The 16,565-nt window shown below is 37.3% G+C and overlaps 9 protein-coding genes across 9 annotated transcripts; 4 read left to right on the plus strand and 5 right to left on the minus strand.

Annotated features, from left to right (window-relative positions):
• Positions 1–266: 266 nt before the first annotated feature.
• Positions 267–1,613, plus strand: NESG_00827 (uncharacterized protein; the record flags this gene model as incomplete). Its single annotated transcript, XM_053048471.1, has 1 exon — positions 267–1,613. The coding sequence occupies one exon, from the start codon at positions 267–269 to the stop codon at positions 1,611–1,613; it is 1,347 nt and encodes a 448-aa protein (XP_052905231.1).
• Positions 1,614–1,855: 242 nt separating this feature from the next.
• Positions 1,856–2,320, minus strand: NESG_00828 (uncharacterized protein; the record flags this gene model as incomplete). The annotated part of the gene is made up of 1 exon (XM_053048472.1): positions 1,856–2,320. The coding sequence occupies one exon, from the start codon at positions 2,318–2,320 to the stop codon at positions 1,856–1,858; it is 465 nt and encodes a 154-aa protein (XP_052905232.1).
• Positions 2,321–3,613: 1,293 nt separating this feature from the next.
• On the plus strand, positions 3,614–4,897 carry NESG_00829 (uncharacterized protein; the record flags this gene model as incomplete). The annotated part of the gene is made up of 1 exon (XM_053048473.1): positions 3,614–4,897. One exon carries the CDS (start codon positions 3,614–3,616, stop codon positions 4,895–4,897), a length of 1,284 nt encoding a protein of 427 aa, XP_052905233.1.
• A 675-nt stretch (positions 4,898–5,572) lies between these two features.
• On the plus strand, positions 5,573–8,257 carry NESG_00830 (uncharacterized protein; the record flags this gene model as incomplete). The annotated part of the gene is made up of 1 exon (XM_053048474.1): positions 5,573–8,257. The coding sequence occupies one exon, from the start codon at positions 5,573–5,575 to the stop codon at positions 8,255–8,257; it is 2,685 nt and encodes an 894-aa protein (XP_052905234.1).
• A 716-nt stretch (positions 8,258–8,973) lies between these two features.
• Positions 8,974–9,894, minus strand: NESG_00831 (uncharacterized protein; the record flags this gene model as incomplete). The annotated part of the gene is made up of 1 exon (XM_053048475.1): positions 8,974–9,894. The coding sequence occupies one exon, from the start codon at positions 9,892–9,894 to the stop codon at positions 8,974–8,976; it is 921 nt and encodes a 306-aa protein (XP_052905235.1).
• A 437-nt stretch (positions 9,895–10,331) lies between these two features.
• On the plus strand, positions 10,332–10,820 carry NESG_00832 (uncharacterized protein; the record flags this gene model as incomplete). Its single annotated transcript, XM_053048476.1, has 1 exon — positions 10,332–10,820. One exon carries the CDS (start codon positions 10,332–10,334, stop codon positions 10,818–10,820), a length of 489 nt encoding a protein of 162 aa, XP_052905236.1.
• A 334-nt stretch (positions 10,821–11,154) lies between these two features.
• On the minus strand, positions 11,155–11,484 carry NESG_00833 (uncharacterized protein; the record flags this gene model as incomplete). Its single annotated transcript, XM_053048477.1, has 1 exon — positions 11,155–11,484. One exon carries the CDS (start codon positions 11,482–11,484, stop codon positions 11,155–11,157), a length of 330 nt encoding a protein of 109 aa, XP_052905237.1.
• A 318-nt stretch (positions 11,485–11,802) lies between these two features.
• On the minus strand, positions 11,803–12,441 carry NESG_00834 (uncharacterized protein; the record flags this gene model as incomplete). The annotated part of the gene is made up of 1 exon (XM_053048478.1): positions 11,803–12,441. One exon carries the CDS (start codon positions 12,439–12,441, stop codon positions 11,803–11,805), a length of 639 nt encoding a protein of 212 aa, XP_052905238.1.
• A 325-nt stretch (positions 12,442–12,766) lies between these two features.
• Positions 12,767–15,628, minus strand: NESG_00835 (uncharacterized protein; the record flags this gene model as incomplete). Its single annotated transcript, XM_053048479.1, has 1 exon — positions 12,767–15,628. One exon carries the CDS (start codon positions 15,626–15,628, stop codon positions 12,767–12,769), a length of 2,862 nt encoding a protein of 953 aa, XP_052905239.1.
• Positions 15,629–16,565: the final 937 nt, after the last annotated feature.

Consider the following 16,565-nt stretch of genomic DNA (forward strand, 5'->3'; position numbering starts at 1 on the left):
GAGGAGTGGAAGACTCATTCTGAAAATACATCTACGCTATTGTATACAGTCTTCACACACTTCTTAATTCTATTCAAAAAATGAGGTGTAAATGATGGTGCACATATAAAGCACTTTACTATTTCTTCTGAACTACATGCATTGCGTTTTAAGAGACTGTAGTGCTTCAGCCCTGTGAATTCTCTTAAGTATTGCACATAAAGGTGTATTTTTATTTTTACACACACTGGTCTCCTATTAAATAATTTATTATTTTCTATTCACGTATGGAGACAAAGCCCTCCCTTGACATATCCTACAAGAAGCACGAGCAAATTTCTTTAGAAAAGCTCGCAGAGTTCATAACTGCTTGCAGACTAAGAAAGAACCGAACGCCTATTACAAACAAATTCAATACTTCTGATGTAAATAGAATACTTGTGATCATTAATGAGTCTCGCCCTGTTTACTTGAGCCAAACTAATAAAAAAGAAAACTACACCGCAGTTCTTAAGGAATACCCGCTGCCTGAGGATATTCCCATATATATGCACTCGATTAGAACTAAAACCCCAAAGAAAAGTACTTCAGAAGAGGTGCCCAGAAAGACCCTTCTAGCAGAGGATCTTGAGAAGTACTTGGTTAAGGATATAAATGCAATATACACAGAAGGAATTGACCACAGGATATATACAATTCCTATATCAGAAAAAACTGCTTTCTATTCAAAGTTCAGCACGCCCGAAGTTCTTTCGCAGGTGGCAACACTGAGGCCGCTTAAGATAGAAAAAGTCAAGAAAGATGTGCCAAAAGACGAGTACACATACTATAGCGTGGTGAAGGTCAATGCGCGAGAGATGGTTTCGTTTGATGGCCCCAGCAAATATTCATTCTTGTCTATTGACTGCGAGATGGTCCTAACTGATATAGGGTGTGAGCTAGCTCGGATAAGCATCATTGATGGGGAGCAGACGGTATTGTATGATCAGCTAATTGAGCCAGCTGGAAAGGTCACAGACTATCTGTCTGAAATAACAGGAATAACAGCAAGCAGCTATGACAACAAATGCACCTGCAAGATCTGCGCTGGTTTTGATGAGAAGGGGATAGAGCCAGACAGCAGAGAAGTTCTAAAGCACACTGGGTCAATAGCATATAAAGTGCTGCTTTATGACCTATCCAAAATTATTGGGGCAAATACAATTCTTATTGGGCATTCAATATCGCACGATCTGTTTGCAATGAATGTGTTCCATGAGAAGCTTATTGACACCTCATTACTTTACAACAGCAAGACACACCACAGATACAAACTCAAGGCGCTTTCTTTATCGTATCTGAATAAAGAGATACAGAAGACAAACCACTCGTCTGTAGTTGACTCTGAGATGTGTTTAGATCTCATTAGCTACCTAGACAACAGCCTGCCTGCTCCTCTTCAGTACCAGAAAATGAAAAACCTATCTATTGGAACCGACTACAAAGACATACCACAAAAGCCTGCAAAGAAAGGAACACCACCAGTTGACTATATCTATATAAATGAGCCGCCAAAGGAGATAGAAGACAACACTGTGATAATACGCCTTAATAGAACAAGTGAGAACTGGTCAGTATTCATATCTAACACATAGAAGATGGAAGCTTTCATTGGATAGTCTCTAGGGGATAGAGAATTCTGTAGAAGAACAGATGCAAGAAAAATGCAAAAGAATATTTAGAAGGCACTCCTCTTTAGCGAATTATACTCGTCTTCTTTTTAGCAAGCCGAACTCATATTAAATTTCTAAAAGTACGAATAAAAGTAAGCATTGAAACTAATTTATTTTTAAAAGCATATATGCCAGTTAAGTGCAAGTTACTGTACTTTGATAACTTAATCAAGCTTCTGTGCTGCAATTCTTGCAGTTCCGTTGGTAAGGACAATTCCTAGGTCTGCTGCTCTCTTGACAATGTCTATTCTCTTCTTTGCACCAACTGCATGGGCGATCTCTCCGCAGTACACTCTGTTTAGAGAAATAAGTGCATCCAAGTCTTTGACGTTCTGGATTATTACTTTTCTGAATCCGTTTGGAAGTAAGTGTCTTACTAATTTGTCGGCCTTAAATCCTACAGTTGGCATGACCATGGTACCCTTTACCTTTCTTCGTACCTTGTTGTCAATACCTCTTGGCTTTCTCCAGGAGGTGCTTAATCTCTTGAACTGGTCGCTCTGGAATCTGTTGAACTTTCTGTTTGTCTTCTTAACTGCGATAATCTTGACTAATGGAGTAGTCGTTAATAAGTCCTGCATTACTCTTGTCTGGGGGTAAAAATTTATAAAAAATTTATAAAAAGCCATGGGAGCTAAAAACCACTCGACTGCACTTTTCCTTTACTTGTAGTTTGTAGTACTAGTCTAAAGTCAGATAATACATCAAAAGGTCAAGTTTTGTGATGTCACATTGAAAGATACTGCACAAGCATGTATTTTACACAATATTTTATTATATGGATGCACTATAGCATGCATAATATGTAAATTTTCTACTTTGCAAGGATAAAGCTCTTTTATGCAATATATAACCCATATATTAATCTAGCATTATTATATTCTGTGTACTTTGCTGCTGCTTTGTATTATCAGAGCTGTTTGGCAATTTTCTCAAAGGCTGAAATTGAAATATTCTACATGCAAGTATTTTTATACAAAATTGCCAGAATATTCTGCACAATGATTGGAATCTTTGTTACATACACAATATAGAAAGTTAGTATAAGAAGGCTAGAATAAGAAGTGGCTTTGATTTTTTCCCTAGCTAATAGACAGAATAGTAAGAAAAATTATAAGAATGCAAAAATAAACATTAGAGTATTTTGTGGTACACTAACCCATTCCTGCATTGGTGTCAATACGAGAAACGAAGATAACAGCAGCGGATATGTGTATTTCTAAAAGTTTTTCATCAATGAATTCCAACAGCATGGATAGACTACGCGTGTGATTTGAAAAAGGACAGCATATAGTGTTAGCTTGCTTTAAAGACACTGTGATATTTGTTTGCTTTATACCTAACTAACATAGTATGTGTTTTCTTTGTAGTTGCAACTAGGCATGCTAAAGAAGTCTACTTTATGATGTCAAATATTATTTAAATTACCTCTCTTCTATAATTATTTTCTATTTTCTCATTAAAACTATATACTAGTGTATATGTGTCTTTTAAACTTTATATTTAAAATTTCTATAAACTACCCAAGTGTGTGGCTCTTCTTGTGGTTAACTTAGCTCGCTTTGCTGTGTTTCTGCTGTCGCTAATGAAAGTTCACGCTAAATATTAGTATTTAAGCATGCATTTGAGCGTATGGAATTTATGACTAATAGATAAATGTGTTGTATGTTGCTCTATGCGTACTTATACCTTGAATAAGTGATGTTCCCGTATTATAGCTAGAATAGAGCTTTACTTGGAAAGACTAAGTACATATGGCATTATATAAGGCTTTTACAATTTATCATACATTTAGTAAGATCAAATTTATTCCGATTATATCATAAAAACCTGAATATTATAATAAATTTGCATAATACATCAATTTCATAGACTTATATCTTTTTATAAAGTAGTAGGAGTGAAAAAAAATTTTAGAGCAAATGGATTTCGTAAGCCCAGCAAACGAATTTTTTCATCAAGATCCAAGTGCTCCTGACAATGCAAGAATTGCAGTGAAAAATAATCAAAGCGACATACAGCAAGTAGTAGGGAGAATAATGTACATGTATGACAACTCCAATAACATGATAAAGACCTGTAAGAATAAGTATCATAGAATGAGAAATCTTTACCAATCAGTTTTTATGGTAAATGTTCTCAAAGAAGCCAACGCTACCGCTATAGATGCGATTAGTGACAGATTAATCCAGGAAATAGCTGAAAAGGCTTTAGTAAAAACTGACATGATAATGGATGCAATGTACTCATTGGGAAGCAGCAGCGATTTTTATACACTAGTAGACAACAACTATCTTTCAGTGATGCTAATGAATGAAAGCACATTTAACTTTGCTATGAAAGATATTCGTCTGGCGTTAGAAATTTATAAACAGAGGGTTGCTAACTTCTTCCCAGACAACCAAGACATAGTGACGTATTCCTATGAAAATGATAATGGAGCATCGCTCGAAGAAATCCAATATCTGCTAAAGAAAAACTCCAGTGGAATTCCCCGAATACTTCGGGTCAGAGATATACTAAAGACAAACTTAGGTAGAGTATCACAGCACCTAGTAAATGGCAATCTAAAGAAGAGCGGCTATTTCCCAGACCTAAAATTGACAAAAGAGGACTTTGAATTGCTATTGCACTTTTACAAGGCCGGCGAGCAAGGCAGAAGATGTCTAAGTCTGATTTCTTCTACTGATATGATTTTTAACCGTAGTCCCACAGAGCGTATTTGTACATTTTTCGAAAGGCTTTATCCTTTCTTTAAATCGAACTTTGACATAGAAGACCTGGCATGGCTGCAAGATGTTAAGTATATTATAGAAAAAAACTGGGACGTAGAAGATGACTTCTACAGAGATGAAGAATATTTTCATACATTTTTAATAGGACAATATCATAGGATTCAATCCAAAGACATTCTACCTATTATATCTGAAGAGAGAGAGAAAGTGATGACTTCTATATATAACTTGCATGGTAAAAGGCTCAGCTATATTCATAGGCTAAAGAAAGTATTTACAACACATTCAACATTCAATATAAGAGATCGCATTTTGACAAAGTGGCATATTCTGCGATTTAAATTATGGTTTTACCTTGTGAATAATAGAATTCCTATGTTAGCAATTGCACTATGTTCATTTCTATCGTTAGTTGCGATTTTCGACTTGATTATCGTTGCTAAAGATTTAATTGGTTTTTTTGCCAACTAAGAAAACTAAAGATAAAAACTTATTTAAAATCACTACTATATATAGGGTCACTAGCAACAGATCTTATATTGTGTTGAATAAACAGATTCTAAAATGTTTTTATATTTTCCATCTACTACTCTAACAAGTATTAATTTAGCACTAGATTTTCTGCTCTAAAGTAGCACTTTTACACGGCTGCCTAGAGTGTGGACATTCAATAGCGTTAGCTATCGGGCTTCTCTGTTCTGGACATATAAAACTCTTTTCTTAAGTAAGCAATATAGATGAATATTAACCATTGCCTTCTGAATTTGCCTGTTGTTCATCTTGATATAAGAAGACCTATTTGCTCATACAAAGACATTTTGTAACTTTGACTCTTATCCTTTTATTTGCTTAAGAATAAATAAAATTCTATTACACATACTTAGTACTACACTACCACATGACATTAAGAGACAAATATGAACAATCCGCTCCTGAGCATAATACACATAGTTTACATAAAATACGTTAGGTGAAATAGCATGTATGTTTGAACCAATAGTTTGAATGTTCATATGTACGTTATATTAAGTGATTTTAAGTGAAATATATTGATCACCGAATATAATCCAAATAACCAATAGAAAAAACTTACAATCCTCCTAAATTTATTCGTTATTATATATTGAAAATGATTTATTTTATTTAATGAAAATATATTCTTCCGTTATTTGGATCAAGGCAGTTGCCTTGATCAGTGTTCTAATGATGAATATATGCAGAGCAGACATGACATTGGAAGAAGTGGAGGCCACTCTGCAGTTTGCAATTGCAACGGATGCAACACCTATAAGAATAAACCCAGAGGGACCTCTTAACTTCCTCCGGGGATACATATATCAGAAGATGGAGTGCATGTACAATAAACGGTTTTTCTCTCCACAGATTGATACAAAGTACTCTGTAGAGGAAGATATAACGGTAAAACGAACTATGCCTATCTATAAATATAGCCGAACAGAACAGATGGACAAAGCATACACAGCACAGCCCACTAAAGAAATGGATGAGTACAATGAGCAGTATCACACCCATCTGATTGAACTGTTTCCATCTCCTACTGGTGACATAAACATTGAGACACGAGGAAACCAGTCCTTCATTCAATTTTTGCGAGCAAAGACAACAAAGGAGCATGCATTGCAGATTCTTGCTATGCTACTCCTTTTCTCAGAGGGAGTGCATATTCCTATTAAAGTCACTAACACAGTACTAGAGGTATATGAATCAAGCAAAAAAGACAAAATGTACTTTAAAGTGTCCATGATAATCCCATGGTTGAATAGAGAAACAGGCAAAGAAGAAAAATTCAAACAGAAGAGAGTTAAGCAAATAATCAGCTTCTTCCAGGAGAATGCAAATGATCGTGAGGTGTTGAGTCTAATGAAGGACAAGTGCTCACAAGAGGAGGTTGTCGCAGGAAAGTTCTTGGACAGTCCAAAGTTCCTGATCCAGTCATACATATTTGGGTTCATAGACACAGCACAGCGTGCAACTGAATTTATCCAGACTGTGCACACTATGACAGAGAAGTATGCACCAAAGATAGAAGCACCCAGCAAAGATGACTCTGTATATGATAGACTATTCATGCCTGCTGGAACTGTAACAGGAATAGACTGCATGTCTCTAATGAAGAAGACTCAAGAGATTTTAAATGCGTATCGATTCTTCCCATTTGCAGATAGCACACAGATGCCTACATACATATCTGTTCCTCTGTACAACCGGAAAGACAAGTTGTTTTCTAGTAATCAGGTGGAAAATTATAGCAACTGTGTGGATTGCATGATTCTCTCTCTCTTCTGCTGTCTGGCATATGATCCAGAAAAGGGAATTTATCGGACAGACCATATGGGAGATATCTCTGAAGAGCTTGAAGAATTCTTTTCCCCAGAAGAGAACAAGTCATTTGACACAACAAAGGCTAAGTTCCAGAGGGAGTGGTGCAGAGTTGTTGCAGACCTAGACGAGCCTAGCATTGCATACTGCACAGGAAGAAACGAGCTAGACTGCGGTCTTATAAACATGCTCATGGTTATTGCTGAAGTAATAAATTCCCCAAAGGAAGAAAAAGACAAAATACTTGGGTTTTCTCAGAGTTTAAATGATAAACATGGAGACATAGAGTATGAACTATTAAATGAAGTTAAAGAATACACAGAGGTGCTATTAAAAAGGCTATCAAAAACAGAAAATATTCAAGTCGAGTTTTCTGAGCTTACAAGTGATAACTATAATGATGAAAGATATGATCTATCTGGAGATATTACTATAACATTTGAGCATAGCTCTATTAAGAATGCAATAGTCATAGACATCAACCCTGCCCACAGTACCATTGATATAAAGCCAACTATTATGGAAAAAAAGGATGACCGAATAGAAAAAATGACTGAAATAGCAGGCATTTGTAACAATGGATCTACATTTGTTGAAAACTTGTTTTCTACATATATGGGATATGAAATGCGAAAGATTGACACACCCGAGAAGAGTGAGGAGTTCATGAAGGCGCAGATACGCAAAACCATAGAGAATGGCTTTGCAGACATCAATAGGCTATTATTAGTAAAGAAAATTAGCAGCCTTGAATATAAGAGGCAACTAGTCTTTTGTCCTATCATATATACTATGGACCAAAAGACATCGCGAAAGAATCCTCTTATTCGCTTTACTTCTAACATAATAGGAAGCACAGAGCTAGACAATCCAGGTATTCAAATGAAAATGCTCCCTTCAATTGTTTTTATGGATCTGCATAATAAAAAAAGTAGCATTCTCAACTACCCGAATATAAAAATCTCAGAGAACCGCTATGTTTATTTAGTTTCCATCTTAAGTTCTAGTCTCTTCATTAATTACATACTAGATTGTGATATAAACATTTTTATAACATGGTTTAAATTTTACATGGATACTTTTTACACTAAACATGGGTTAGTCTTTAGTCCATTGTTAGACCGTTTAGTGAATAGAAAGATTTTCCATTATATATTCAAAGATGGAACTATGAAGTACGCCAATGAGATTGACAACATTATTATCCAAAAAAATGACAAAAAGAAAGGTGAAACACTAAGCATTATACACTTCATTTGGGCTGTCTATCTGTGTGTTGAGGAAACCCCAAATATAGAACTAATTAAGGCGAACTTAGATGCTATTCAAGAAACCGAGTTTATTTCACGGGACTTGGGTTCTAATATTGAAACCCAGGATATATTCGATCAAGCTATTCAAACCCTTAGTGGGCTAAAGAATCAGCTATGCAGAGATGAAAATAATACTAGCAGGTTTAACTCAATTATGAAAGCACTTGAAAATGTATAAAATCTCTCTTTTACTTGTAATCATTGTTTTTTTCATAAAACACATAGTTGCTTTTCTAGACAGAGAGGTTTTTTGCTTATTACAATAAAGACTTCTCTCTAAATTATTTAAAAATAATTTTATTTAAATAATTCTTCACGTATACATTTTTTAGAAAATGGTGCTTATTCACTTTTATCTTGCAAGATCTTGGAAAATCGAAAAAACGCACATATTTAAAGAACCATCTTCCTGTAGAGGACACAGTGCATGGATGAATATATAGGGGCATTTCCACTCTTCAAACGCATGAAGATCTTCAAATGGGTGTGTAGAGTCAGAAATCAGAGTGCTGCTGTATTATACTTGTGAGAGCCGCATTGTCATAATAAATCACACAGTAGCCCAGAAATAGCAGCTTAGTATAGCCTGAATACTAAGTGAAGAGCTTTTATTATATTTCTTCATCGCCATTATTTTATTTTGGAGTCCGAAGAGTAAAAAGAAATTTCCAAAAGGGGCAATTATACCACAGAAATAATTTATGCCAGATATAACAAGTGGATCCACTGTTTCAAAGTCAATCTGCACTGTTTTCCAATTTGAAATGTACCTAATTAGAGGACTTTTGCTCTTCACTGGTATATTTGCTTTGGGGGTGGTTGTGTACTGTTTGATATTGTATGTTTAAATCTAGCTTTACTTATAAAAACCCAGATAGATTTATCTAGTATTATTTATATTTTTTCTAGTTTCATTTCTATAAAGCATCGATACATTTCCTTTTGTTTTTTTCTATTCAATATAAGCTTTTTGTCTTCTGTATATTTTACTATTTTAAACAATCCCGCTGTCTGTTTTTCGATCTCTTCTCTGCTAAAGTAATATACATATGTCTTATCGCCTCTTTGATAGAAGTTCTTTGAGAGCACTTGATCCTTTTTAAACCGTAGCTGTGTCAGATCCATTTCATAATAGTCTTTAAATATGACAATGCCCTGCGAAGAGAGAGTTCTGTGTATAAGAGAAAAGATTGAGGGGTATGCGGATGGGTGTATGGCGGAAAGTGTGTATATAAGAAGAATAATGTCCACTTGCACAATCTCCTTACCCTCTATCACAACTTCAGTGAGCTGAGTTATATCACTGGGGGCAAACTGGTTCTTTATTTGAGGAACTCTTTCGCGCAGCAGCTCAACTGCAGTGGAAGAATAGTCTACCCCAAAAATGTTTTCACACTTACTTACATCTTTACTGTCCAGTACTATCTGCTCTGGTGCATCTTTGTCTTGAATTTCGGTGCTTTCTTCGCTTATCTCCGCACCACTTTGTAGATAACTGTTTCTTCTATCTATTCTTTCTCTTATGATGGGAATAAGAGTGCTTCCTGTGCCACAGCCTAGCTCTAATATTTTGTTTGTGCACACCAGTAGCTCTGGATACTCTTTGCTAATCCATTGCCGCTCTTTGAAAAACGTTCTATTGTACCGCTTATAAAACGAATCCCATGGTTCATATGTTATTTCATAATCTTTAGCAGATACCAAGTTGTCTCTTTCAATTTTCCGAAGGGCCTCTGTTTTATATTCTTCTGGCATTTCTACTTTGTCCCATGTATTATATTTATATTTGTCTTCTTTCTCAGTAAGCACTCGCATACTATTGAATAAAAAATTGGGCCAAAAAAAGTCTTTTTACAGACTATTTGTCAGATGTAGTATTTACTGCAGAAACCAGATGCAAATTTCTTTAATAAAAAATAAGGCATCTCGCTTTATGATGTATGCAGTTTCTTATCTTTGGTCTAGCTGCCCTATTATATGCACACTATTTTGTGTTTTTGGCATGGTGCAAGAGTGCAGTGTTTGTCTATACATTTTTATTATGCAAACCAGAAGGTTCTCAGCAAGGCTTCAACTGTTTTTTCTATTTTCATGAGCTTGCACAGAGACAGAGCTCTTATACTTTATTTATATCTTTATATGCAATAGATTCAAATTCAACTTATTAATTGAGGTATGCTTTTTAGACTTTTTAATACACCTGTCATTCTAGACAGTTAGTGTATTAATATTTTAATTTTTTCGAATGGATTATGCTTCTATTCTTACTTACTGTGCTTTGCATTTTCCTTTCCATATGCATGTCCATGTACTGGAGGATGGAAAGAAACAGAAAAGTGCGCATGCCCAGAAAGAAGGCAGCATGGGTTCTTGTTATTAATATGTATTCACCTGTTCAGAGCTCAGTGCTGGATCAGCTAGGAGATAAATATGGCATTAAGCTAACTGTTCAGGAAAATGATCAGGACACATTTCAAAATAATCATAAAAAATTCTGTAAGTCAATAGGAGAGTACACCGAAAAAGTTCCATACGTGGATATAATGGACTTTGTGTCCAGCAACAAGAGCATGTTCCCTGACATCGTTATCCTTTGCTCTGACAAAACAATATTCAAGACCACATCCCCCTTTCTTTTATATTCTGCAGAGCTTCTGCATACAAGGAAAGACTTCTCAGAAGATGCCTTGATAAGAGCATTGCAGCACTATGCTGACTGCGAGATTAGAAATGGAAAATAGAGAGTGCACACTAAGCCTCCAAATAAAACATGCATACTACATAAATAGGTATTTCTCTGCCAGCTAATATTCTTTATATTTATAGCTATAATTGGCATATCTGCAGTATATACATGCCCAGTTTAAATCAGAATATTTTTGCTAATATTAAGGCGCCATTAAGAAAAAGTTGCAAAACAATCCTTGCATGCCTATGCCAAATACTATATAGCCCACATTCTGGCATTGATGTGCAGTAAAGACATGTGCTTTTACATACGCAATCAGTTGGTTTTTTCTCCTCAAAAGATTAGACTTTGTCATTCTCGCTCAAAATTTATTTCTCGTCCTCTATTTATAGATCACTCATATAGGGGAACCCCTCTAGTCTAAACACATTCACTGTAACAGCTACTAGCAGACTTAGAGTTGGATCTGCCTGGTCGGCGTATAAGACTGGCAGAGCCCGGTGTAGTGTGTTATTCCCTTGATGTAATATGTCTACGAGCACATATCCTTCGGTGGTGAGGATTTCGGGACCGGCTGTCTTGAAACTCAGTACTTCGGGCACGAACTTCAACTGTGGGCAGTGGGTCTTAATTGCTTTCATCGCATCCATAGACATGACATTGACATCTGCTCCCGCGCCACATATCACCGATATCTGTAGTCTGTTAAACAGCATATGGGTCTTCAACTCCTGTAAATCTGCCTCTGTAATAGTCTGTACTTGTCGGATTCGTTCCTCTGGGAGTCAACTCGAATTTCCCTTCTTCTCCGTAGCACTTCTGGTGGGGTCTTCCTTCTTACCAAACTGGTATTGATCATACCTTCACTTATACGGGTATTCCTTTCCATTACCGTGGTTCTTGGTACGTGTGTCTTCCTGTGTGGCTCTTGGCTTCAACCTTCGACAGTGTCTCGCAGAATGCCCCTTGATGTCACACTTTTGGCAGACAATTTCCGATGCGGGCGTACGCTTGTTCGGCCTCGTCGGCATTGGTTACACTGTATCTAGTCTCTTGCATTCTAAGAGTAAGCGTCGAAGTGCATCCGCAAACGTCCTTGGTGACATTAACCAAATTTCTGAAAAGCTTCTTGGATATACCATTGTTTTCAACTGGAACTCTACCGCAACGTCTTCGAATGAATAGGTTCCCTCCCACAAATATACCGAAAACCCTGCGAACCATTCGTACCACGTATTATTTCCTTTTTTGGGAACGTTTCCAAGAGGGGATTTGCGTTCTCTCTCAATGCGTTGAAGCAAGTCTTCTATTACTTCATCATAGAATTCTTCAGTCCATTCCTCTAGTGGTGTCCCATCACTGTAGATCAGGGTGTGCAAAGGTGCGTTAATTCGTTTGGCTCTCGGGCCCCTGCGCGTGGATAATTCCTTCATTATAAGGAATAATTTGCCGCGTGGCTCAAGGTCACGCCATTCTGGGAAGGCTAGAGAGAACATTTTCAGATCTCTCTGTGCTACTGTTCTTCCGTGTTCTATGTCCAAGAATTGTAGAATCTGGAGGCACGTAGGTCTTCCTCCTCCTGCGCTATTTTGTCCTACCATGTGTGGGTGTGAAGCAGTGTTCTCATCTGCTTCTAGTTGGTTTTCCCTCCTCGAAATATTAGACTTTGTCATTCTCGCTTAAAATTTATTTCTTGTCCGTTATTTATAGATCACTCGTAAAGAGGCACCCCCTTGCTCTAAACACGTTCACTGTAACAGCTACTAGCAGACTTAGAGTTGGATCTGCCTGGTCAGCGTATAAGACTGGCAGAGCCCCATGTAGTGTGTTGGCCTATAGTCAAAGATCCGGAAGGCAAGGACCGTCATCAACTACTTACTGGCCCGGAGAGATTCAATGTCCTCAAGGCAAGGAAATCCAACATATATGGATTTGCAAACCCCCAATGAACAAGAGAAAAGCCAAGAGAAACTTGTTCTAGCTAAGAAATGTTGAGATTTATTTGATCAGATACTCAGTTAGTGTAGCTGGTGGCAGTAAATTGCTGTGCAATACCTCTTCGATCTGATAGTGCTTTGCAGATAGTTTAGAAATATGCCTGCACAGCCTTTCACTTACTCGCCACTGGCTGGCTGTACCTTTTAGCACATTTATCATTCGAACCTTGGTGGAACCATTGATCACATAAGGCACAAGAGAGTCTATTAATACCCCAAATCTATTATAATACTGGCATGCTCTTTCAATTGAAATAATATTCTCAATGTAATAGGCATCGCCTGGCCTGCTTGAAAGCCTGCCTTTTTTGTACGACTCTTCAAGTATAAGAGCTCTGTTTAGAACGCCTTTAAACTCCTCTCCAATCACCAGCTCGGTTGGCTTTATTCCGTGCGGGCTCTTTATAGAAATGTCACCTATTACAAGCATGCACTGCTTGCTAGTCAGAGTTATTCCCATTGAAATTGCCCAGCCGCCTCGGCTGCATACTCCTGGCGTAGAGTCTGCCTCTTGGTTCAGTACATGCTCTACTTTGCATTCAACTTCCTCCACTGTATGATTCTTATCTTTAATAACTTTCTTTGAATATGTCATAAGCATACCGTCTCTAATAAACACCTCAAATTCTGAGTTCTTATTACTAGCCTTAAACACACTCTGCCGCCCTGTAAACTCTTTCTGGGTTAGCATTAAATATGCAGTGATGGGCTTGTTCTTGCTCGGAACAGTCATGCTAATGGAAGACCTGCTTCCTAGAACTAGCCCAACCTCACCCGGCGAATCAACCTCAAGCTTTTCCAGCAGACTGGCAGCCATATCAATATCTGGCACAGACCTCTTACTGATTAGCCTGAGAAGATACACAATATCCTCTTCATTGTTCAGAAGATAGAGCATGTCATTCTGCTGCATAATAGGGCGCAGCAACCGAATTGAGCCTCCAAGAGATATCTGCTTCTTTGCCTGCGTAAACCAGTATGAGTCGCAGTGCAGCTCGTTTCTTTCTTTTAGTTGCATGATGAATTCGTGAAGCCTTTTGGAATCCTTTCTGAGTTTCTTTACCTCTCTGCATATGCACTTAATCGTAAAGGCATCTGGCTCGGCGGAAAACAGAATTGAAAAAACTCCCAAGCATTTTGCAAGCTTAAGCAGTTGCTTCTGTACAGAGGGAATTTCTCTATAGTGATTTAGCACATCTATTATATGGTCTATTTCATCCGAAACTGACGCACTAAATCTGCTTTTATCTATAGATACTTCTCTCTGCTGCTCTTTCTCCGCGCTGCTCTTCTTTATCTCCAGACCATTAGACATATAGATTGCAGATATCAAACGGTCAACCGCTCTTCCCACAGCATGCATTCCCTTTTTATCTATTTCGTCCCACACTATCTTTTTGATCTTTAATGACATATCGGGGAAGTATAGCATAAGAAGAAGGCCTTTTTCAAGCGACTCAATTGTGATATTTTGCACTAAAAACACTCTTTCGCAAAATCTGCCAATGTCCCAGTAAGACCGAATGGTCACCTCGTTGTTTCGAGTGACTACTGCTTTGTTACTGTGCTCCTCAGACACTGTTTTGACTATTTGCTGAAACAGGTTCTTCTCTTCGCACAGAAGCCGGAAATAGTCGCTGTCGCAAAGAAGGCGTAGCATGTTCTTTGGAATGTGCTCAATTTGGCTACTGCACAGTATGCAGGACTCTGCATAGTCTCGATCGATAATAAAAGCAGTCTTAAAAAAGTACTTTGCAATTTCAATAGCCCCTCCTATAATGATGAGAGACTTAGTTAAAGACTCTGCAGCCACTGGATTGTACTTTGAAATAGCTTGAAGGATCTGTATTGTATACTCTGCCCCTTCCTTTGTATATGTATTTATGAGTAGCTCTGAAAGATCTCTTGTTTGCAGCTTGCCCTTTCGATGGCTGTGGATAACTACAGAATGAATACTCAAAATAGCGTGGGTGTTTGCAGCCTGCACAATTCCAATTACCTCCTCTAGATTTTTCATTCTCTGTATCTCATCCTTAAAATACAGCTGAGTCGATATCTGTGGTAAATAAAGCACTGTTAGATCAAGTTCTTCACTTGCATTGTTCACCCATTTAGCAAGTATCTTTGACTTGCTTTCTGACATGCCTGCCATGTTGTAAAGGAGAAAGTAGAAATGGTCTAAAGGAATTGCATGGTTTGTGTTGGAAGGCTCTAGCTCACTTTCTGCTTCAGCTGCTGCTGGTTTTGAAGAATTCACTTTTTCTTCCTTCTGTGCATGAAGCAGTAGAGATAGGCTTGGTGCATACACCCCGTTGATGTTAGCTAATGCGTACGCACAGAGGTCGCATCTATTTCCAGACAGCACGCTCTGGCGCAGTATGTATTCCTGTGCAAGCGATATGAGCTCACGCGCAGATGAAAAAAGAGGCCCAGGGGAAATAAATTCCTTTTGCGTACTCCATCCATTTGCTTGCAAGGCCCGCGATTTTTCTAGAGAGGATAGCCACCGGTCCTTGAACTGCGCTAAAAACAGGCCAAGCTCAAATATTTGGAGGAGCATTGAGTAGTCTGTTTCGGAAAGGGCCTCCGCCCGAATAATTCTGTGAGCTATTCTGCAGAGTATAATCGCAATGCGCTCCATCTCAGTTGCCATTTTGCTGTCCGTGTCCATAAACAGCGTCTCTATTTCTAGCTTTAGCACAGAGCTTGGGGAGGATGTGAGGGAAAGGTTGCTGCGCATACTCTCCAGCTGGTCTAAACACACATCTACATGGTGTGCCAAGTTATTTTCATCTGCAAGTGTATCTTCATTAGTCTCTAAATGATCATATACCTCAGGTACTATGTGTTTTCTATCTAGCATTTGCGTTCTATCTGGTTTTTCTATTTATCCAAACACTCTAACAGTGTTTCATGAACGTCCTATCATAGAATGATCGCCTTTTCGCATCCACAGACTTTATTATCTATATCGGGCACTTTATTATATTGCTCTCTCCAATGCAATGCCATTTCTTGTTCCTACCGGTATATTCGCAAATATGCATGCATTCATGAAAGAGCTTTTAAAACTATTCCATATAAATAAAATGCATGGAAAGGAAAAATACAAATTCATAGGTTAAACACATACTAACAATTAAAACAGCTCTTTATGGTAAAATATTCACCTAAATATTTACATGTTTATTTTAATTTTGCATGCTACAGAAGCGTCTTTCAAACTGAAGCTAAAATTTACAGGATTAATATTGTAATATCCAATTTAGTGCAGGAATAAGAATCATATCAGTTTGATATAATGCAAGTTTATAAACAAAAGAAAAACTGTTGCTAACTAGAAAACTAAAGATAAAGTTTGTTTAAAATTACTACTATACATAGAGCCTCTGGCAGCAAAAACTATTAGGTGTGTAACAAAGCTGTTTATAGCATTAATGCAAATTTGTGAATTCTATTTGTCTCTGCACAAATAGACACATTTAATAAAGGCCTTTTCTCTGACTCTATCACTTAGTCTTGATGTGCGCGCTCCTTTAAGTTTAATTAAGCTTCTTTCTTCACATTTAATAATGAAAGTAGAGTGGCCTGCCGTGTATAGAGAATTTTATAACATGCTTCTTTTGTACTAATAAGAGGGTTTATTGTATTCTGGTCTGTACTTTTAAGTTCTATAACTTCTATTTGTAAATCTGCAGTCCTTCCAAAACTTGTTTCTCTGCATATTTCTATGTTTTAAATCTTGTATTATAGTAGCGCATATAAGAGGCATAAATTCTTGCATCTTATATTATTCTTGG

The sequence above is a fragment of the Nematocida ausubeli genome, assembly GCF_000738915.1.
Source record: "Nematocida ausubeli strain ERTm6 chromosome Unknown supercont2.2, whole genome shotgun sequence".
In the NCBI taxonomy this organism is placed as follows: domain Eukaryota; kingdom Fungi; phylum Microsporidia; genus Nematocida; species Nematocida ausubeli.